The sequence below is a fragment of the Vicugna pacos genome, chromosome 4 (genome assembly GCF_048564905.1).
Source record: "Vicugna pacos chromosome 4, VicPac4, whole genome shotgun sequence".
Taxonomy (NCBI): domain Eukaryota; kingdom Metazoa; phylum Chordata; class Mammalia; order Artiodactyla; family Camelidae; genus Vicugna; species Vicugna pacos.
The window spans coordinates 76,319,518-76,342,096 of record NC_132990.1 but is presented as its reverse complement, the minus strand read 5'-3'; the positions used below and the strand labels follow the sequence as shown (position 1 = coordinate 76,342,096).

General features: G+C 49.7%; 1 protein-coding gene across 3 annotated transcripts in view; it reads right to left on the bottom strand.

Annotated features, from left to right (window-relative positions):
* The window catches only part of CFAP77 (cilia and flagella associated protein 77), a 122,462-nt gene extending 100,752 nt beyond the window's left edge, over positions 1 to 21,710 (bottom strand). The window contains exons 1-2 of one of the 3 annotated variants that reach the window (XM_072959016.1): positions 1,064 to 1,156; positions 856 to 958 (exon numbers count right to left, since the gene is read on the bottom strand). Coding sequence is in view for 1 of the 3 variants with exons in the window: in XM_072959014.1 (XP_072815115.1) it covers positions 21,459 to 21,650 (192 nt within the window). In the remaining 2 variants the exon portion in view is untranslated. Of the gene's footprint in view, positions 1 to 855; positions 959 to 1,063; positions 1,157 to 21,458 lie in introns of those variants that run through there. The other 2 variants (XM_072959014.1, XM_072959015.1) reach the window with 2 other exon arrangements.
* Between the last annotated feature and the right edge of the window lie 869 nt (positions 21,711 to 22,579).

Below are 22,579 nucleotides of genomic sequence, written 5' to 3'. Positions count from 1 at the left end.
ACATTTTTTTTAGACAAAATGCTATTGCGTGAACAGGTAACAGTTAATAGGTGACAGCATAGCTTTTATACATACTGGGAAACCAAAAACTTCATGTGACTCAATTTATTGCAATACTCCCCTTCTTCCCATGGTCTGGGACCAAACCTGCAATATCTCCAAGGTATGACTGTATTATAATTTTTTCGGATTATCCTCATAACAGGAATTTTAAAATGAGGGTGAGGGGAGCCATCTAGAATATCCGTCCCCTAAATACAATTGTTACTACTTTTCATTTTTCAAGAGTTCCCTTCCAGGCCCTGTTCATGGGCAAAAGGATAATTTTTGCAAAACTGTAACCAAACCAGGTGCACAATATTGTATTCTGCTTCTCCAGCTCCCACTTATCATTCTATCTTGAGCATGTTCCCTATTGCTTGAACTCTTCATAATTATTGCTTTTAATTCCTATAGCACCAAATCTCCGACTTTAAATGTGGACTGGTGGAACTGTCATGACCAATATCCTTAAAAAGTTGGATTCTTTTCTGAATGCTCTTTTCATAAAAATCACTCTGCATCTATCTTCAAGTCATGCAAAAAGAAGTAGAGGCACAAATTCTTTCCTTTTTTTTTTTTTAAATGGAGGTACTGGGAATTGAACCCAGGATTTCATGCATGCTAAGCATGTACTCTACCACTGAACTATACCCAGCACCCCCCCCCCCGCAAATTCTTTCTTGAAGCAAGAGTGGGAAATGCTCATTTAATTGACTTGGATCAACTGTCCAACTCAACTTTATTTGGCCCAACCCTAGTGCATTGAACGGTGGCCCCCCAAAAAGATATGTCCCCAGAACTTGCAAACCTGACCTTGTTTGGAAAGTGGGCCTCTGCAGATGTAATTCTATTAAGGCTTTTGAGATGAGCTCATTCTGGATTATCTGTGTGGGTCCTAAATCCAATGAAAAGTGTCCTTACAAGAAAGACCAGGACAGAGAAGTTAGAAAACACTTGTCCAGATGGGCAAACAAGACATAGACACATGTAACCGGAGCCTCCCCAGGTCTCACCCTCTTACAGGTAACTGGTTACGTCAGCAACTCCAACTGAAAGTTCAGTGGGACTTCATCTGTTGACAGAGTCTTGGGTTCAAGGCCCTTATGAGGCTCAATCACTTTTGCTGACCTTGGATTTTCCCATTGAAGTTCGCCTTTCTAAGCACTAAAAAAAAAGATTGAAAAAAAAAAGACCAGGAAAAGACACACATTGAGGAGAGGGTCATGTGACCACAGAAGCAGAGGCTGGAGTGATTCGGTCACAAGCCAAGGGACACCTGGAGCCACCAGGAGCTGGATGACGCCTGGCAGGATTCTCAAGGCAACACCTTAATTTCAGACTTTTGGTCTCCAGAACTGTGAGAGAATCTGTCTCCGTGGTTTCAGGCCATCCGGTGCGTGGGGCAGCTTGTTACGGCGGCCAGAGGAAATGCAGACCCCCGCCAAAGCCACAGCCAGACTGTCCCTCCTCGTCCCCGGCTTCTCCCCGGGAATGAGCACCTGTGCTGAGGGACGGGCACCCCATGCCTCACGGTCTGCCCGTTGTGAAAATGCCCTCTGGCAACAAAACCTCAGGTTCACCAGCCCAGAAATCCCACCGGATAGAATCTATATCAAGGTGAACCCTTTCTTTTTTTCACTAGTCTAATGGCCAGCGGGGACCGATGAAGTCATTAGCTGAAATCACCAAGCATTTAAGGGGTCGAAATGAAGGAGGAGGGCCCCGGGGTGCCCTCAAAGTATTGAAGGATCAGGTCATGCTGGGCTCCATTAAATGCCGTGTTAATTGAATTCTTGCCGCCTTGGCGGAACCAAATGCTTGATAGGATCAGCGTTAAGTCTGTTTGAGCGCAGTGGACTTGCCTCACTAAACACCACTCGGGGTCCTTGGGGCCCCCCCGACTGCACTGGCCACCCACCCCAGGGGGCCGAGGCTTTCCTAGGCAAACTGGCCTCTTGGATTTGGGGGCCAATGTGCTGAAAAGAGGTTCAGATTCCTTTCATTGTTATTTCGTTCAAAGTGAACGTGGGCAAAGCCCTCTTCCCAGGATCTTGTCATTACTGACAACTGGCGAGAGAATTTCAGGCCACTAAAGACACAGTCTGTGGCAGCTCACATCCCACAGAGCGGGAGGAATCAGAAAGGGTCCTCCGGCAAATATCTGAAAAGTCTTTCTCCCTGAGAACCCCAAGATGAGAGTTACAGCACGAAGTTAATAAATAAAACAAGTGGGCAATCTTGTGGCGACATTTTCATTAGCCCATTCTCTTCCTGTCTCATTAGCCTTCGTGGGGAGAGGAAGGATTGTTTTAATTAGCAGGGTTGAGAAGTCTTACTTGGGTTGCCTCCCCTCCCGCTGCTCCCAGGACGACCCTGTCAGCTTATAAATACAATACGAATCATTACAGCCCGCGATGCCACCTCAGAAGGCGACAGGAGAAAGAGGCTCCACCCCAGTCCGTGTGAAGCGTCTTGGGACGATGTTCTTTCACTAACGCATCCAAGCATCATTCAAGCATAATACTGGGCTTTATCAAACAGCTCAATATCCTCTCGTGGAAAAGCTCTTTCTAGTTTGGGACCAGCCATGTGTTATTCTTTTCTTCCCTTTTGTGCCCCAGGCTGCCCAGGCAGAGCGCACATCTGACAGAAAGGCCACGGTCGATGTGATCACGGTTCCAAGGTCCCCGAGTGGATTTACTTGCTAAATGTGCAGAATCAAGAGGCCGACCAGAAACGATCCCCCAAGCCCCTGACAGGTTCATATACGTGTTTCCACTGCTCTTAGGTACTTGGTGGCTGGATAACACACATGTTGATTTTAATGGGGTCTCAGTGATACGAAGTTCTACACTGCTTTTCTCTTCCATGAGGCCAAATTGCAGATTCACAGCTTTCAGCCACCTGTGCACATTGCTGTGTCTTCCTTCACAGAGAACGCTCTGTCTTTAAATCTTAAAATGAAAGTTGTCTTAAGTTTGAATTGGAAAGTAAATCTAGGCGCTCACAGAAATGCCAAGGTGACTGTGCACTAGGAGACAGTCTCCCAGGTACTCATTACACCGTTTATTGATTCGCTCATGCAACAAACATTTATTGAGCACCTACTTTATGCCGAGCACTGCAGGCGCTGGGGAGAAAAAGATGAATGAGATCTGATTCCTGCCAACAAGGGAAGACCCCACCACAACAGACATTATAAATACATATGCTAAGAGCAATGACAGGGATACACACAGAATATTATGGCGGCAAGGTCGCGGGGAGCACATGAAACATCCCAGAATGGGGCTAGGTTCACGAACGGCCTCCAGGGTGGGGGGACTCAAAGCTGAGTTTTAAGTGCTGAGTGAGGAGTGGCCACGTGAGAACGGAAGGCTGGGGGTGTGTGCAGAGAAGCAGCATCTCAGGCAGGGGCAACAGCCCCCAGCAGGCAACCAGTCACCCTACCTGTGGGTGTCCATCCTCACAGAGGTGATGAGGCAGGGGCCATGCACCAAAGTGAAACCTCAGCAACAGGAGGACAGGTGACCAGCTGTGTGGAGCTTGTGTGCATTATTCCTCTTTCCCTCTCATTTCCAAGATTTCAAATTTATTCCAAAGAGTGGAGTATTTTTTTTAAGAAAAACTCACAACCACTTAACTTGAGCGTCTATTATGTGCCAGGCTCTGTATAAGATTCTTGGAATAGAAAAATAAGGAATGCTCCCTGTCCCCAAGGATTACAATACATTAAGGTGATTGCCACCATGAAATCGCATACAAAGAACACAAAGGCAGTACTCATGTGATCAAGGGAGTCAGGGTAAGTGGCACAGAAGAGGTTGTATTTGGACTAGAATTTGGGGGATGAGAACGTATTTTATTCCAGCCCAAGAAAAGAGTGAGGAAGTTGTTCCAGGAAGAGAGAACAGTTTGTGCAAAGGCCCGGAGGCAGGAGAGGCCAGGGTATAGGTAGGAAGCAGCAGAGAGCTCAATATTCTCAGAGCATGCAGGTGGAGAATAACTCATGAGTTAGGCAAAGACCAGACCATGAAAATTTTTGCCAAACAAGACTCTAGATTCTGTTGCATAGGAGATAGAGGGTCATTAAAGATGCCAGGCTAACGGTAGAGCGCCTCTAGGGAAAAACAAACAAACAAAAAAAAACAGAGCCACCAGCGTATGTAACTTTTGTTTATTGCAGCGCCTTCCACAGCTTATCACCAAAGAAACCTTTAAACTGCCAATATATTCACTCATTCTCTCCTTCATTCTTTACACTCACGATGAAATATCAGAAAAAGAGAGTAAAGAAACAATTCCTTTTTAAATCGCATCCAAAACAGTAAAATACTTAGGAATAAATCTGACCAAGGAGGTGAAAGACACACAGAGAACAGCAAAACATAGATTAAGGAAATTAAAGGTGACTTACAGAAATGGAAAGATATCCCATGCTCTTGGACTGGAAGAATCAACCTTGTTAAAATGGCCAGACTGCCCAAGGCAATCTACAGGTGCAACGCAATCCCTATCAAATTACCCAGGACACTTTTTCACAGAACTAGAACAAAGAATCCTAAAATTTACAAGGAATCATTCTTTCTTTCATATGCTCACTCATTCATCTATTCAAGGGACATTATAGAGTGCCCATAATGTGCCAAATACTTGCTAAAAAACTTGAAATAAAGAAACGAAAAAGACACAGTCCTTGCCCTGGAGACATGCACAAGTTCACTGCAGGGAGAGAGAGAGAAAGGGGCGATTTCAATAGAGTTTAACGTGAAGGAGGCACGGAAGGTACTGGCAGATCAAGAAGTGCCTTCCAGGAGAAGCTTCTTAAACTAAACCTTAAAGAATGTGTAGGAACAAGGCAGCTACATAGTGAACAGGCAGAGGGGAGAAGTGTCTGGGGAGGGGGTGAGAGCGCACACAGGTGGGGCCAGGCAGCGGCTGGAGGCAGGGCTGCAATCTAAGGGAAGTGCAGACGGTGTGCAGAAACTTATCAGATCACCAGACCCTCCGTAAAAGCCAGACATTTACCTGCAAGAAACATTCAGACCAATGGCCTTCCTCCCAAACTCTTCGCACCGCCTTCTCCCTCATCCCCAGGCACTCATACACCTGTACATCACCAGGTCTTGCCCAATCTACCCCCTAAATTTGCCTCCAATTTGCCCTTTTGTCTCCATCTCCTCCACCCTCATTCAAGGATTGCATTACTTCATTAAGCCCCCTAAAGTTTGTCCCTGCGGCCACCCTCGTGCTCCACAGTCCGTTCCCTACTCTGTGAAGAAGGGCCTTTGCAGTGTCCCTCTGCCTCCAGTCCCGACTCCTGCTTCACAGTCTTCACTGGCTCCCCATGACTCTTGGGCCTGAAGTCAAACTCCTCAACTGGCCTCCAACAAGGCCCTGCATGACCCAGTCCCAGGCAGACCCAGTTTTCTGCCTCCTATCACTCTCTCCCATTCCCAGGCTCCAGCTGCTCCAGACTTCTTTCAGTGCCTCGAATCTCCAAACTCTCTCCCACCACAGGCTCTTTGCACCTGCTCTTCCAAGTGTCTCGGAAGCCTTTGTCTCCCTGCTATCTCCCTGCCATGCACGTGCACGCACGCACACACACATACAGAGTATGCATTCCTCCCCTGGTTAATTAAAATCTCAGCTCAATTTTCACTTCCTCCAAGAGGTCTTCCCTGACACCCCAGCCAGGTGAAGCCTCTCAATTAGCTGCACCATGAACATCTTCATTCTTTTCACAGCTGCAATCCTACATTTATTTGTGATTCTTTGATTAATGTTCATCTCCTGATTAGACTGTAAGGTTCCACAAGGCCGATGACCACGTCAAATTCTGCTCACCAACATCTCTCTGATGCCTAGTCCAGGGCCTGGCACACAGGGTGGAAATTCAGTAAAGTATCTGCTGACTAAAACAATGGGTGGATGGATGAATAGACAGATGGAGAGATGGACGGACAGGTGGGTGGATGGATGACTAGCTCTGTGGGAGACACAAAGAAGCATGTTGTAGAGTCTGCTTGTAAGGAGCATCTTACAGGTGGCTAGTGATCCAAGTCAGTCACGCTTCAGGATTAAACACCAAGAACAAAGCAAAAGTGCCACAGAAGCCACAGGGTCACACGTGATCGATCGTCCCATGAGTGATCCACGCCACACTGGGGACGCGAACATAGAGCTCCAGGTGCTTGCGTGCCCACAGCCCCCACCGACTCAGCATCCCCTCAAGTTCAACACAAAGGATGCCACCCTGCAGATTGCCTTGTTATCCTGACCACAACTTACGGACCTGAGACTAGGACCCGAGTCTAAAGCAGTCGCATGTTGAAGTCCTAACCCCTAGGACCTCAGGATGTGACTTGATTTGACCCACCATGTCATTGCAAACGTAATTTGTTAAGACAAGGTGATAAGGGACCTAGAGTGGGCCCCTAATCCAGTATGACTGATGTCCTTGTAAAAGGGGGATATTTGGACATAGACATACACACAGGGAGAACGCCATGTGGCCATGGAGACGGCCTCTCCAAGCCAAAGAATCAGGCCTGAACAGATCCTTCCCTCAGAAGGAACCAGCTCTGTTGACACCTTGATCTCGGACTTCCAGCCTCCAGAACCTCCAGGCAATCAATTTCTGCTTTTAAGCCGCCCAGGTTGTGGTCACTTGTTACTCCGTCATCCCCGGCCAACTAAAGCAGAGGGCATGACCACTAGACCCAGGAATGACTGGCAAAGTCCTGGCGGGGCAGGTGGGATTCAGACTGGGTACCACCGGGAAGGGCAAAGGGGCAGAGCGCTCACACGGGGAAGGAAGCAGTGAGCAGGCTGGAGGGCGAATCTCATCTCATCTCAGGAAAGAAAAGCATTTCGCACCGAGATGGAAGAGTCAGGGCTCCTCAGGCTGTGGGAAAGTCTGTGCTGAGCTGTTCAAATCTGGGGGAGGCTGGCGCACACGTGTCTTAAAATGTACTCTCCCCAGCCTGGAAATAACTCCACGGCAGACCCATCGTGCTGATAAATTCCTCATATTACTAGGCAGCATCTTCTTTATATTTAGATTAATAACCACGTAATGATCACCTTGGCTGATTTAGAGGATGTCATTTTAACAAATTATGGTTTAGATCCGTCTTCCCTTTCCCTCTCCCTCTGCCCTCCCCATATTATTCCTGAGGAAGAAACCAATTAATAGCAGCTTGACTGTTGTAATGCAGCCTGCTGAACAATGTTGCACTGTCTAATGGAGTTTTAATTTCCCCACGGTGAGTCAATATTTGCTGTAAGAAAGAAAAATGTCACCATAAACCACTGCCCCCAGATGAATTTGGGAGCACAGAGGGTGAGAGAGACTTCTTTTTTAGGCAAACTGGGATGGAACCCGGATCTGGGGCTGGAGGGACTTCACTCTCCACAGATGGGTTGCTTGTGGGTTTTGCTTCCTCCTTCAGACAATGGTGGCTGGTAAGTATTTTGCTTTGCAAATGCAGGCAACTGTCAGAGACCACCCCCCACCCCAGTTTAAAGGGTCTGAAACAAAGTCATTACAATATAGAAGAGGGACAATTTATTCCGGCCTCTTAATAACTTGTGGGCAGCAGAGAGAGGGGAACATACGAGTGGGCATCCCTGTCTGAAGGCATTATGGGGCTTTTCTCATTCCCCCCCGACTAGGGTTGCAGGTGGAAACCAAATCCCACTTAAAAAAAAAAGAAGTGTTAGACTTCTCAGGATGGTGGGAGGAAATGAAGTTCTGCAATCCCCTCTCTCGTAATAAGTCTGTCCAAAAATGATGCTGCTCGTTCTGTTGAAAGATAGTTTCATTTCCTCCTCAAGATTGGTATGAAAAATTTGCCCTGCCAAACGAACATTGTGTACGGAGCTTGTCACATCCTTTCTCCTGACACAAATAAAAGGTAACATTGGGTGGCAGCGTGTAAAACAGCTCTGACAAGGCAGCAAAGGGAGACAAAGAAAGATACATATTTTGATTCTCTCTGGTTCAGAAGCCGGTGGGGCGGGCTGCCACGGAGCGGCTGGCCAGCTCGCGGACGCGTCAGGTAGCAATCGAACAAGTCACTTTCATGTAGATTTCCAACGGTATAATGACCCTGTTTCCAATTAGCCAAAACATGACAAAAACCCCAACTTTCAGAAGTGGCGCAAACTGCCAGGGAGAAGCCGGACTGAGTGACAAGGCGCCTCACTCAGAAGTTCACGGGTGCCCCGCGCGGCTGTAATTACGAGTTCCAACACGGTGGGAAATGATTCCTAGTGTGTTGAAAAATAAATAAGGTAAATGATCACCCTTTCATTAGATCCGTACTCATATAAGCACCCTTTTTTTTCCTATTAAAATTGTTGATTGAAGGCCGTTAGCTGTTTATCAGCTCAAAATTACATTCCTGCTCTCCTAGGGGCTGCTGCCGTTAAAAATCACACTCCGAGCCTAGTTAGTAACAAGAAAAGACTCCTAAAACTGCAATTTCGGGGGGGGGGAGAAAAAACACAAGCAAGAAACCCAGATTGCACCTTCCTGTCCCCAAAGGCATCACGCTTCTTTGTTCTGCTAAGAAAAATTAACCTCAATCTCAGCTCCGGGTCCCTAGATTGATTATCATAGTCATTTAAATACTGTAATCTCATTTTCAGCATTGGGATAAGGACGGGGGTGGGAGAGGGAGGGAGGAGCCCGGGGAGCGGGGAGTGGGGAGCCAGGCGGGAAGGAAAAGAGAAAACAGAATAAATTATCTGACAAAGGGAAGCAGGCCTTTCGGCTCACAGAGCCTATTTCGGATCCTTCCACTTGATTGGAAAAGTTGATGAAGTTTAAATGAAGCAGAATTAGAACCTCAGGCCACTGAGTATTGACGGGGCTGCGCGAGAACGTGCAATTCAATAGCCCCGGTTGCGGCAGAAAACAAGGGAAAGGCCTAAATGGCATAATCTTCAATCACATCTAACATCCACGCTGACAAGGCAGGGTAATGAGTTAGGCCAGATCGGGCCTGTTGGTTAAAGAAATTAATCCCTCCTGCCGCCATGAGCCAGGCTTTGAAGCCCATTGTGCGGGCCGTCCCAGGCTATCTAAATGCTAACTAACCGCGGGGGTGAGCAGGACTGTGCTTTTCATTGCTGGCGCTAATCTGGTAACAATTTGCTCTCTCTGATTAGGGAGGCGGGAGGGGACACTGCATGAGTGGGAGATGGGGGGGCGCCTTCTCTCTGAAAGGGTGGGGCCACTCTGGTCAGGCTTGATGGACGTTCACCCCCAGCCGGCCGGGCTCCCTGGCCGGCAGATGCACAACTTTAGAAAAACCTCAACTCCAGGCTTCTGTGGGGAACCAACCATCCACGCTCCTTTTCTCCTTACGCCTTGTCTCTTCCTAAAGCTACGTGTGCTGACACCAGAAGTGCAGACTTCACCTGGAGCCACCCTAACCTGATGCCCACATCCTCCCTGCCCGCCTTCTGAACATCACGCTCCCTCCAGGCTTCTCCTCCAGAAGTACCCAAGCTCGCGGTATCCAATTTCTCACCTTGCCTAGTCATTTTCTGCGTCCACAATGACCTTCCTCCTCTCAGCCTGACTGAGCCCTGCTTAGTCTTCCAGCAACATCACTGGACCACTCCAGGCCACGGGGCCCTCCTCCTAACTGTTCTGTACGTCTCGTATATCAGAGTCACGCTGGCCCTATTGCTTTCAGCCTTGTGCAGCAACTGCTAGGTTTGTCTGCATGTGTGTGCGTGTGTGTGCGTGTGTGTGTGTGTGTGTGTGTGTGGTGTGTGGCTTATGTGCCCAACTAGATTGTGAGCTCCTTGGGAACAGAAAGTACACTTCTGGAGGAGGCTGACCCTCTAGGTAGATGTAGATGTGGGTGATGGAGCCGTAGATGCACTGGGTTCTTCTCTCGCAGCGGGACAAAGGAGTCTCCGGGATGACAGTGTGGCCCAACACGTGAAGACCACGATAAACTGTGGAACTGCCAAAGAGTGGGAACTCCCACTCTGCCTTCTACCCTCTGCAGGACCTTGGGCATGTTACTGAGTCTTTCTGAGGTCAGCACTCCAACCTTGCTGAGCTGAGGTCATACACATAAAAGTCGGGCGCTTCGCAGGTACCCAACAATGGGAACTGCTGGTGTCACGAAATTCTTTCAGTTCGCACAGTGGTCATGACCTCAGGCTGTGGAGTCACAGACCTGGTTCAAAGCCTGGCTCCTCCACCCACGTGCTGGACAACGGTGGGCAACTTGTGTGACCTCTCTAAGCCTCAGCTTCCCCATCTGTACAATGGGAATGGTGGGAATCTGGTCTCTTAAGATTGTTGCAAAGGTTTAAGAGAGCCGGTGCCCATCAAGGGGCGGCACAGTGCCTGGCACACAGTGGGCTCCACGAAGGGTGTCAGCTGGCCCAGTGGGTCAACAGCCAGGAGCTCCCTGGAAACCCAGACTCCTGGCCGCAGCCTCCTGGCCCCCTCTGCAAGCATCCTGTGAGGTGGTCCTTGGAGGATCCGCCGCTGGAAGCATGCAGCTGCCTAAGGAAAGACGGAGCTTGCAGAAGCACCAGACGCTTTCCCTTTAGAAAGGAAGTTTCTGGAAGACTTGCTCAAACCTCTGAATTTGTGCTCACTGGGTGCCTAGAGAGAGAGCACAACCCTGAGTGACAGTTTACAAGGGTTTTGGAGGCAGCTGTGAAGCCCTGCACTCGGTCCTAGGGGATCCCTCGGAATCACCCCAGCAGGTTCCCTCAAACAACTTGGTAAAATCTCAGAGCATGGCAGACTGGAAGCCTGTTTAACCTGCAGAAAGTAAACAGACTGCGGCCGATAGCCCTGAACAGTCGCATTGCTTGTCCCGCCCATGATGCTCCAAACACGCGGCCCGGGAGGGGTCAGGAGGCGCTTAGCGTGTCTGCTCCAGCAGAGCAGGGCTCTTGGCAATTCCTTGGGTGAACCCCCAGCATCCTGCAGCCGGCAGACACCCCTCTGTTGGCTGCTGTCCCTGTCAGTGCGGGGAGGGAGGGGCTGGCACTGCAGACCTGCTGTTGATTTCTGGGCGTGTCTCCCAGCCCTCTGTTCTCTGTCTTGTTTATTCTACTTGTTCCGGTCCCTGCAGGTCTCATGGCCAACTGGGAGCTCTGCTGGCTCTGGCCTCACTCCCTGCCCAGCTCCTCTCACTTGCCTTCCCTGATGCTTCACTGCAGCTTCTGAAGTTCCAAGGTCCTCCTTGCCTTGGAGGCCCAACCCCTCTTGTTTTGTCTGGAGCAGTCTCGCCCATGGCCCACCCAAACACAACACACACACTCGACCACCAGCACCACTTAACTGACCAACTCTACTCATCTCAGAAGGTCAGGCTGACACGTCACGTCCTCAGGGTAGGGCATCCATGGCCTCCTGGTGGACGCCTCTTGGCACCACCGCCACCTCCGTGGGGTTATCCCTTGGTAACAGGTAGTTGCCTGATTGCCTGTCTTCTCCAGGGCCCTGAGCTCCCCACAGGCAGGAACTAAGTCTCTGCTGTCCACAGAGGGACCCCCAGGCCCAGAACACTGCCTGGTACCTAACAGCCCCTCCATAAACGTTTTGCAAATGGTCAAATGAGCAAATGAAAGGCGGGCTCTGGGAGGTTCTCAGGGGAAAAGCCACTCAGATGTGCAGAAACCGAGGCTTCCAGACATCCCAGAGTTTCACAGGAGGTTTCAGAGTTAACAGGAGTGTGCAGGAGACTGTGAGCTCATGACTGTGGTCCGTGGCCGGTGTGACTGGTTCAGGAGGAGTGTGGAGTGCCGAATGAATGAATGACACGTAGCCTGGAGGGGAACTGAGGACCCTCAAGTCTGGCGATCCAGTGCATTTCCCCTGCCCACCTCCCCTGAACATGCCACCCCTTTTCCTGGAAAGCTTCCTCCCTTCCCTGGTCAACAGGTGATTTACCCTGAAGCTAACGGAAGGTAAGTCTCAGGGCCCTTCCTTGCACACGGCCCCTTCCAAGGCCCTGGACTTGATTTCCGACATCATTTACCACTTCGTACTGTTTTTTCAAGAGAGATCCCCAAACTGCTTATGCTTCAGGTCACCCAAAAATCTCCACCTCTGCCCCCACCTCTCCTTACTAATCTTTGTGTCAAGATTCAACTCAAATGATTGGATAAAGATGTGGTGTGTGTACATATACATATATACATACAAACATACAGACATACTTACACACACACACACACACGCATAATGAAATACTACTCAGACATAAGAAAGAGTGAAATAATGCCATTTGCAGCAACGTGGATGGATTTGGAGATGATCCTACTAAGTGAATTAAGTCAGAGAAAGAAAGACAAATATCATGATATCACATATGTGGAATCTAAAAGAATAACACAAATGAACTTATTTATAAACCAGAAACAGACTCATAGACCTAGAAAACAAACTTACGGTTGCCAGAGGGGAAAGGGGAGAGGGGAGGGATAAACTAAGCGTTTGGGATTACCAATACAAACTACTATATACAAAATAGATCCATAACAAAGTCTTAGCGCCCGTGCTTAGGGGTAGAGCACAGGGAACTATAGTCAATATCTTGTAATAACCCACAATGAAAAAGAACATATGTACATGTGTAACTGAGTCGCTACGCTGCACACCAGAAACTAACACAACGTTGTTAATCAACTACACTTCAAGAAGAAGGGAAAAAAAAGATTCTGCTCGAGCCGTCCAGTCTATGAGACCTCCCCTCACCTGCCCGCACCCAGGCACAGCTGCCCTCAAGCACGGAGTAGGAATCCTACCCAGACGGTTGTCCCTGCATCTGTCCCATTTTGCTGTTTGTTTTTATCCTGTTTCTGTCTCCTAGGTTGTAGGCTCTTCGAGAGCAAAGCCTCTCCCAGATTGGCTTACCCCTGTATCCCTGGCGCCCCTCTCTGCGCCTGGGACACAGCAGGTGCCGGAAAGTGTCTGTTAATTCAAGCAGCGTGTGCGTGGCTCGTCTGCCACTGCTTTCCCCGTAGTGCTCACAGAATCCTCGAGTTGTCTGTTCTTGTCCGTTTCAGATCTTTGCTCAGGCCAGTCCCTCTCCAGGTGCCTCTTCTTCTCCTGCTCATCTGGTGGAATCCAACCCATCCTATGGCTCTGGCCTGGGGCACAAGCTCCCTGAGCTGCCCCGGATGCTCCAACGCTGCTCCCGCCTCCCCTCCCAAATATGCCTCCCGGTACCTCTCCTTCCTCCTTTAATAACTTTTATTATTGATTTTAATGTGCAAAAGCTGGTTCTCCCTTGACCGGGCCATAAACTCCTTGGAAATGAATTCTTAAACCTCTTGTGTTCCCACCCGTATCTTGCATATTATAGGTGTGCGATAAACATTTGCTCATTGACAGATGGGTTCATTAACAATCTAAGACACATACTAAAAAAAAATTTTTTCAGCCAATCTCTCTGTTCTTAAAGATCTCTGGGAGACGGTGGGAATATCTGAATGCAGTTCCACATAACAGGAACGTGAAGGCGGCATTTTAACGTGGCACTACGGCCAAACGCACGTGTCCAGCAAAACTGACCCCAAAAGCTACCAGCAAATTTTCAAATTCCCTCCACTGCAATGCTATGGCCATAAGGTCACCCCTCTTGAGGTCTTCTGGGGCGCCCCCAGCCTTATGAGAGGCGGTGGATGGCTGGGGCTTCCCCTGATGCAGTGATGCAACTTGGACGCTGTGCTACTGGTCCCAAACGGCCAACCACCTGGCAGTGGTGTGGCCTTTCACTAACTAATGATGGACCTTGAAATCAAAGCACTTCTGAAGATCCACTCTCGTTCCTCTGGACAAACACAAAAGATTTTGATCCACACGAAGGAATTTATCTTGTTCGCTTCTGGGTTCATGGTTCCCCCGCAATGTGTACTGTCTGGTTCCTACAAAAGATCAGAAGCCCCTCTCTGGGGATCATTGTGCGTTTTCTAAGATGCTCTTGGTGGGCCATTCTCCCCCCGCGTGCTCCTAGTGGTGACATTTCTGCTCACTGACCCACGTTGGTCAGTCTCTTGACCGAACCCTGATGTGCCTTTAAATGACTGGGTGGGAAAAGACAGCTGTTTTCTTTATAAAGCACATTTGTTTGCGTCCATGAAAGGCTGTACTTAGTGCCACATCGAAAGCGTAAGGGCGAGGCTGGTCCACCGCGAGTTTAATTCCTCATGTACCCAATCCGGTCTGTTTTCAATCCTAAGTGAGTTCATGCTGAGGAAAACCAAACCAAACCAGGCCCTGGGAAGGCGGTGCGCCAGGAAAACAGAGCTCGGCCAGCGATCGCTCAACAAACCAGCCCCGATGCTAATTAGTTTATCTGATGAATTACTGAACTGTCCGGATTGCTGGAAATGCGTCTTAATTTTTGAGACTACAACGTGGCTGAGGCTGGAGACAGACAAGCCCTGACAGAAACCAGCAAACGGACGGAACCTGTAACTAAGAGAAAAGAAAGGGCTTCGAAAGGGAGGGTTTAAAATGGTCATAAAATATACGGGGTTGCAGAGGGGAGGAGGCAGGGACAGACCCAAACAACGACTGGGGAAGCAATTAAAACGAAACCGGCTCATGGCTACAATCTCTGTATTAGGTCTTCAGGAGACCCCGGACCGTGGGGCAACATCGTGAATTCTCCACGTGTTAATGTTTCCTGGTTCAGGGTCTCTCAGCCTCAGCACCACTGACACTGGGAGAGGTGATTCCTGTATCAGGGGGGCGTCCTGTGTATCGCAGGACACAGGCAGCCTCGCTGGCGTCTGCCTACTGGATGCTGGCAGCAGCCCCTTCCCGGTTATGAGAACCAGAAACATCTCCGGACATGGCTGGACGTCCTTCGCAGAGCAAAACTGCTCCCCACCCCAACCGAGAACAACTGGCCTAACTCTAGGATGTCATAATCTCTTTCATAAAAACTGTGTCTCCTTGAAATCAGTCTTCATTACATCCTGGACAGGCAGACAAGGCAGTTTTTAGCACCCATTCTTTACAAATGAGGAAACTGAGGCTCAGACATTAAGCCACTTGAAACCTCCGAGAGCTAGAAACCAAATTGCTTTCACCCTCAGCCAGGGCGCACCAGCCCACTCCCAGGCACGTGGCAGCAGGAAGCGTGAGATGGGGCGAGTGACAGAGTCTTTCAGCAAGAACACAAAGGAGACAAAGAGGAAGCCCTTGGGCGGGCGTCTCATCGCCCACTTATAAGTTCGGATTTAGGACATTCATTCAACGCTGACTGATGAGAACAAGGCTGTTGGGTGACTGAGTGTCAGAAGCCCGATAATGGGAAATAGCAGAAGAGCCCACTGGGCCCTCCTGGGCCTGGCACCCCTATGTTGTCTCGCGGACAGCTAACAACTCCTGCACAGCCAGGTGCCGACTCTATGGGCCCATTTTACAGAGGGGAAATCGAGGCTCAGAGTAAGTAACCTCACAGCACAGCAAACAAGTGGCTGAGACCGAGGCCTCCCTTGGATCTGCCTGGCCGCGTGGCCTGACATCTACGCTGTTGTGCTGGACTCTCTCTGGTGAGATGGTCGAAGTATGACATCTTCCCTGGGCAACCAACTTACTGCTGTAACGTTTGGGATTGCGTGAAAACGCTGGGGCAGCCTGGGACTGTTTCCACAGTCCTCATGTACCCTGGTCCAGGAGCTTGAAGGGAGGCCCAGGGAGCAATTTCATCTGAAGTTGAATTGTTATCGATGACCAACAAATGCTCAAATCTTTTTTTTTTTTTTTTTAGCAAATACAAAAGTCAGATAAGAAGCACCCGACACTTACAATATATGCTGAAACCAACCAAGATGCAGTGTGACTGTGACAGTGCCTCCTCCAGCCAGGGGTCCTGAGCGGGGAGTGGCGGCCCTGCAGGCGGGCCCGAGGTTCAGCAAAGCCTGTGCCCGGGGCGGCGGCCAGTGCTCCGCACACCGGCCTCCAGGACTGGACGCGCCCAGCCTAGAAGTCCAGCCAGACCTGAACGTTGTCAGAGTGCTCCCCGCCTGTGACCCAAACACAGAACCAGCACCCCAAAAACGCATCAGCTCAAACAACAGCTGACAAGCCGGTAGTCTCCAGGGTTAGCATTTCATGCAGAATAATTTGATTGAGTTTCCTTCTTATTACAGTTTTTAAACAGTTAAAGATGCATTTTCTCAAAAAGCAGTCTGAATCAGACATTTTATGAGAACTCTGGATGATTCTGGAGACTGGTGAACGACTGGAAAAGCGCTGTGCTGTGAAATTTCGTCTGCAGGGCCAGCTGTAAATCAAGAAAACTTTGACTTTTGAATAAAGGGGAAATGGCCTAAATTATACAACGAGCAGCACTTGAACCTGGAAGATTCTGGAAGGTGCTGGAAGTAGCTGCTGACTCGTTCAGCCAGGAAGCCAGGACACAAAAGAGTTCTTCCAGGAGGAAAGGCCTTCCCACGCAGTGTTCTGTGGGGTCAAGCTGCCTTCAGAGATCTTATCTGCACTTACTTTCGAAGCCAAAACCTTCCTTTTCCAGCGGACAAAGAGGAAAGCGGGCTCCTCACGCAGAGCTGCCCCCCGCCGGTGGGGAGAGTTTGGGGTGGGCGGTGGTGAAAAGTCTGGGGGGAAGCAGCTCCACTTCTGAACCGGCCACAAGGCTGGGCATCAGGGCGTCACTGCGGCACCTGCTCGCTCCCCGAAGGACAGGCCTGGGTGCCGGGAAGCAGGAGGATTTGATTTAAAAAGAAGAAAAAGTAGAAAAGAAGGACCAAAAGAGAGAGACAGTCGCAGGGACAGAGGAGCCCACGGCTTCCCCTGGAAACATGAAAGCCGCCCACCGGCCAGCAGAGACTGGGTTGTTAGGACGGGCAGCCCGGTGTCCAGCCGCCTTCCTCGTGTTTTGTTTTCTCCTATTACGTTGCAAATTGGACAGAAAAGGATCTCAGCACATTCTCTTCAACACACAAGCCAAATGTAACATTTTTGCATTTTACTCGAACATAGTAAAAATACTGACCCGCACAGACGTGTTTGTACACCCGTGCGTTTGTCCGCCCACCTTCTCTGCGTTTGTCTCTGACCTCGCGTTGATGCTCACCGGCATCGATATTTATCAGAGATGATGGGCTCTGAGTGGGCATGCCTAATTTTGTGGAGTATCCAGTTTGAACACTTGGCTCTAAATAAATGCTTCCTTGTGATGGCAAAGAAAACGATGCCAGCAGTGGTGCCAAGTCTTGTGAACTAGAACTCGAGTTGGGGTGAAAATCTATAAACGCTCACCATCTAAGGAGGGCAGAATCCTTCGGCCCCAGAGGGCTGAGTTTTTCCCAATTTCCACTCCTGATAGGAATCTGCCTTTTCACCCTTCCAGGTCCAGATCCAGGTCTGTTCCTTTATTAAAGTCTCCCGAGCCCCCGCTCAGGGTTTCCTCTCCCCAAATCTGAATGCTTCTGGGTGGTGCAAAAACTTGAAATTGACAGGGGGTGACCCATGACATGGCTTGTCTTATCTGTGCGCGCGCGCGCACGCACGTGCATGTACGACAGTAAGAACTAACATTTCCTGAGAGCTTTCTTTAAAGCAGGGGCTGTGCTAAGCAATATATATGCCATATGTATGTGCATGCAATATATATATGCATATATGGTATACATACACGTACACACATCTGTCTCCCTAGCTAAACAGTTAACTCTGTGGGCAAGAGCTGATTCCGAACTTGTTTCTATGTCCCCAAGAGAGCTTAGGATGGTGCTGAGAATTTAGCAAACATTCAAGAACTATTTCTTGGCTATCCAGAAATGAGTCAAGTTCACACCAGAGGGGAGGTTGAGTGAAACGATAATGGAATCAGATTCACTGGTGAACGTCTTTTGACTGCCTGCCCAACAGATATAACCAGTCTGGGTTGTCATTAATGAACTAGTTGTACTTTGTAGCCAAAAAAGCATGGGGCTGGAAGTCAGGTGACATGAATCTCATCCCACGTCTGTGACCAGGTCAGGGTAGCACCTTGAGCAAGTGTCTTCCCGTCTCTGGGCCTTAATATCCTCGAAAAAGGAATTGGACTAGACGTCTGTGAGCCTCCTTCCAGCCCCAAGTGATGTGATTCCATAGCTCTGTCTTCCAAGTGCATGTACTTCTTATTTGTGACATGACCCCCCACCAGAAAAACAAAGTCAGTAATAAATTATGGAAAAAATCGGGTGCCATGATCATTTGCACTTTCCAAGGATGCTCAGTTCAATAAATTCCACCTCTGTACATAGCCTGCCTCTCCAGGGCGACAGAAGATTCAAGGCTGTCAGTGGAGCAAACCAAGCAGTCTCTCCCTATAATTGTATTGACAGGGTATCAGCTGAGTTTCGATGGCAGGAAGGGTTCACCCTGACAGGTTCTGTGAAGGAGCCTTGAAGGCTATTGTAGCAGGATTCTATGTTGAGTCACCGAGTTCTGGGGAAATGAGAATCAAGCAGGGAGAGGCTTGGTTCTTTCTCTATTTAATTTTATTCTTCCCAGAGAGTCACATTTGAAGGAAAACTGGCTAACTGCCCACCGCTTTATACAATAGAATAGAAGCCCTTTCTCACGGAAAATATTTACATCTTCTTGTGGCCACATAAAACACGGGGCTGATTCAAAGTCAGCCCCACTCAATGGCCAGTTGGCTTGGTTTTAAATGAGGCAAAGAGTGATTGAGCAGTTGTAGATAAAACATCTGCTTGGATGTCTGAGTTTTTCACTTTTCACTTGGTTACTGTGGCATCTTGCAGACATGTTCTTGAATAACTGATGTGTGTACGCCCTGGTAAATTCCATGGGTGTGAAACAGCAGTGTTGTGTTTGTTCAGGCAGTGTGTCTGCATTTTAAATGAAAAAAAAAATCCTGATCCTATTCGCTGGAGAAAACAATGTCACAACAGCCCCTCCAGTACGGGGGAATAAATGACTGTTTCTAAGGCGCTCTATTCTTCCAATATAGATGCAACCTTCAGATTCAGACTGAGACAAAACCAGAATATACTCAGCTACAATCAGCCACTGCAGGCACCCCAGGCAGAGGGCACTCCCACCTCCGCTGCACACAACGAGAAAGTGCACAGAAACACGGGGGTCTGAACACCTGCGTCTGTGAAACCGACATGCCACAGGGAAGCAACCCACAGGCCATGTCTCAGCAGAAATTTCAGCAACGTATTATTTTAAAAAAGACTTTTTAAGGGCTCCACTCTCTTGAATATATTTAATCTCCTCCTTTTCTCGAAAGCTGAAAACGTCAAAGTTTTTTTTCCATAATTTACATTTTCTTTAAAATACAGGAAAGCTGTTTGGGGTGAAACATAGCTTCTATCCCCAGCTCGGCCAGACCCTTGCACAAAGAGCCCACTACAGACAGCCTCAGCGTCCCCAGTGCAAGGCGGGGTCTGGAGAAGGTCACAGTCAAGGTTCTTTCTCCCTCTCAGTGTTTCTGCAACTTTCACGTAGGTCAGCTTTTGCTGGAGAATCTGGTAGCAGTGGTCAATACTGAAATGTGGACATAAACTTAACTACCGTTAGTACCTTGCGGCCCTTCAAGAACCAGAGGGAGGAAAGTAAGAAGGAAAGGCCTGCGGTGCTCCTGACGGGACACAGACTGGGCACAGCCACCAGGGCGCCCCCTGCCGTTCGGATCCAGTCACCGCGGGCATGGCAGCCCGGCTGTGCGGTCTGAAGACAGAGCCCCAGTCGTGGGTCAGTCCTCTCCTGCACATTCTCCAGCCCAAAGTTCAGGTTCAGGAATTAGGACTGGATTCATCTTCAAGCTGTTCAGCTAGTGCCACCCAGAGGCCAAATACTGTGTTTCTTGATATGCAGTACATAAAGGATGGGGAGGGGGTTTACCTATACATGCACACTATACAAATTAAACACATGTATATTGTACATACGCATGAGTGTATCTGTGTGCACGCATATGTGGAAAATGTATGTGTGTGTACAATATGTGTATATCTATGCATATACATATATATATACTGGTGGGCATCACACGCCACTAATTCACCATGGAGAATAACTCCATTATGTGTCCATTCTGTATTTAAGTAGGAAGGAGTTGGTCCACCAGTAACTGCTTGAATAAAAGCAATGATCAGAGGCAGGGAAATTGATTCTCCCCTTGACTCCAGAGTGGTGAACACCCTCCCCACCACACACACTCTCTGGGCCATCTGTCCTCGGACAGCGGCTCTTCTCACCTAGAAATAAGGGAAAGACTTTGTTCCCCTTTGGGGGGCCTAGGGAGGGGAGTGTATTAAACGGAAGGGTGCCGATTGTGAGAAGCCAGCTTCTCCCAGCTTCTGGCCCAGGAGCATAGTTCCGGGAAGGCAAGAGAGAGTCAACGTTTTCATAGGAGCCAATTAACGCAGCTAATTCTACCACGATGTTAACAAAGCCTAGGTTCCCTGTACAAAAAACAAACAAACAAACAAACAAACAAAACAACTAACAGCAACCCAAACCTGTGGGCTCTAAGCAGCTCCTGGCGTTCAGGTAAAATAATTGTTACTGAATCCATGGTTATCACCTGCGCGTTCCACCGCGGGCATCGGCGGAACTGCGCGCATTTTTAGGAGCACACTGCCCTCCAGTGGCGAAAGATAGAATTGCTCCATGGCCCGCTTCTCAAGTGCCAAATCTCAACTAGACTTTTCCTGGGGCTCCAGGAAGGCGCGTGGTGGCCTCGCCAGAGTTGGATGATCACCAATCCCCGAAAGGTGACTACCATGAGGGAGGGTTCAAATAAAAGGGGGGGGGCGATTTAGTTGGAAACCGCGGCTCCCTCACTTGGTGCCTGTAGGCCACCGAAGGTAAAGCTTCGTGGGGGGTTTTTTCACCCTCTGAGGGTCGTAATTCCGGGTAAGAGTACGCTCGGGTGGAAAGTAACGTGTGAAGTGACGCTTCCACGAGAGATGCAGAATGCCTGCAGCATGGTAGCAGCCCAGGCTGCATGGGGAGGGGCAGAGGCGGCCCACACCCTGGGAGGGCTGGCAGGTGGTAAGGACGGAGTCTGGGTGCTGCTACCTGTCTGCCACCCCGCGGGTTCACCCTGGGCGAATACAAACGGAAACAGCAGCAGCCCACACAGAAGGCTTACCGCGCGTCAGACACCGTGCCAGGGGTCCCGCAGGGACGACCTTATTCAGTCTTCGCAATCACTCCCATTTGGAGGATGAGGAAACTGAGGCTCAGCGAGGCGGTGCGGCCTGTCCGTGACCCCACGGGGGTCCAGATCTGTCTGGACCAGCGCGGGAGCTTCCAGAACTGCACTAGGACCGGGGCTGGGGCAGGACGGCTGAAAACCCCTGGCCGCCTGGGTGCCCAGTGAGGCGCCGACCGCAAGAGGGTGGTGGGCGTGGGGACGGCTCACCTTGACAATAAGCGGGTTCTGAAACATGGAATCTCGCACGACCCCCAGCCTCTCGTTCTCCATGCCCGGCCGGATGTCGGCCACGGTCAGGGGCCGCCGTGGGGGCGGGCAGATCTGGCTGACTGTGCGGCGCACCGGCTGCTTCTTCTTCCATCGCGTGAGGTCCTGGCAGGAGCTCCTGGCCTCTGGCATCCCGGGGGTCGTGGGGAGCCGGGCCACGGGCTGGATCAGGCGCGCTTTCCAGCTGGGGGTTCGGCGCGGAGCTGGGAGGACCCCACTACCAGTCCCAGGGCGCACCACCCGAATCTCGGGGTGGACCCCGGACGCCGGTCTCCCTTCGGAGCGAAGTGCACCCACCTCGAGCTGACCCCTCACCCCCGCCCCGCGTTGCAAGGAGCCCTGAGGATTATATAAGCCCCTCTGTCTCCTGAAAGCGTCTGCCGGGTGCCGCGCTGAGGATTGGAAAAGGAGAGAAAATTAAGACCACCCCTTGCGGGAGAATGGAACTGCCCATCTCCATGGCGACAGGACGCCAACGGCGCCGGAACGGTGCGGATCTTCCACTTTCAGGAAACTTACTGGTCGCCACCCAACTGGACCTGTTTGGAGTTTTCTTAAACAGACCTGAGGGAAAAACCCCAAGAATCACCACTGGGGTGTGTTAAAAGCCACAGGGCCCTAGAGAGCCATTTACAGTTGACGTCCAAGTCAGAGACACCTTCCCTCCACTCACCCGACTCCACACACCGCCCCTTCTCACTTCTCCCCACGCCGCACACATACACACACCCGGGGTAGAGCGCCTGCAGTTTCAGGATAAAATAGAAATCCACATTCCAGACCTGTTACTGCTCATCCACTGGGTGATTTCAAATTAGCTGCCCTCTTGTGTCCTCAGTTTTTCTTCTGTGAAATGGGTAGGGAGGAGAGTCTAGAGTTGAATGAAATCAGTAGTACCCAACTTGGTGCAGCGGAATGGAGGGAAGTTGAAAGCAACAGATTCACTGAATGAGAATATCTGGAAATGGGATCTGAGAACCTACATTATAAAAAATCTCCCTCCCCTTTGGATTTTTTTGCTTATTTTGAAAAAGCTCAAAGCTATGGAAACTTTAAGAGTA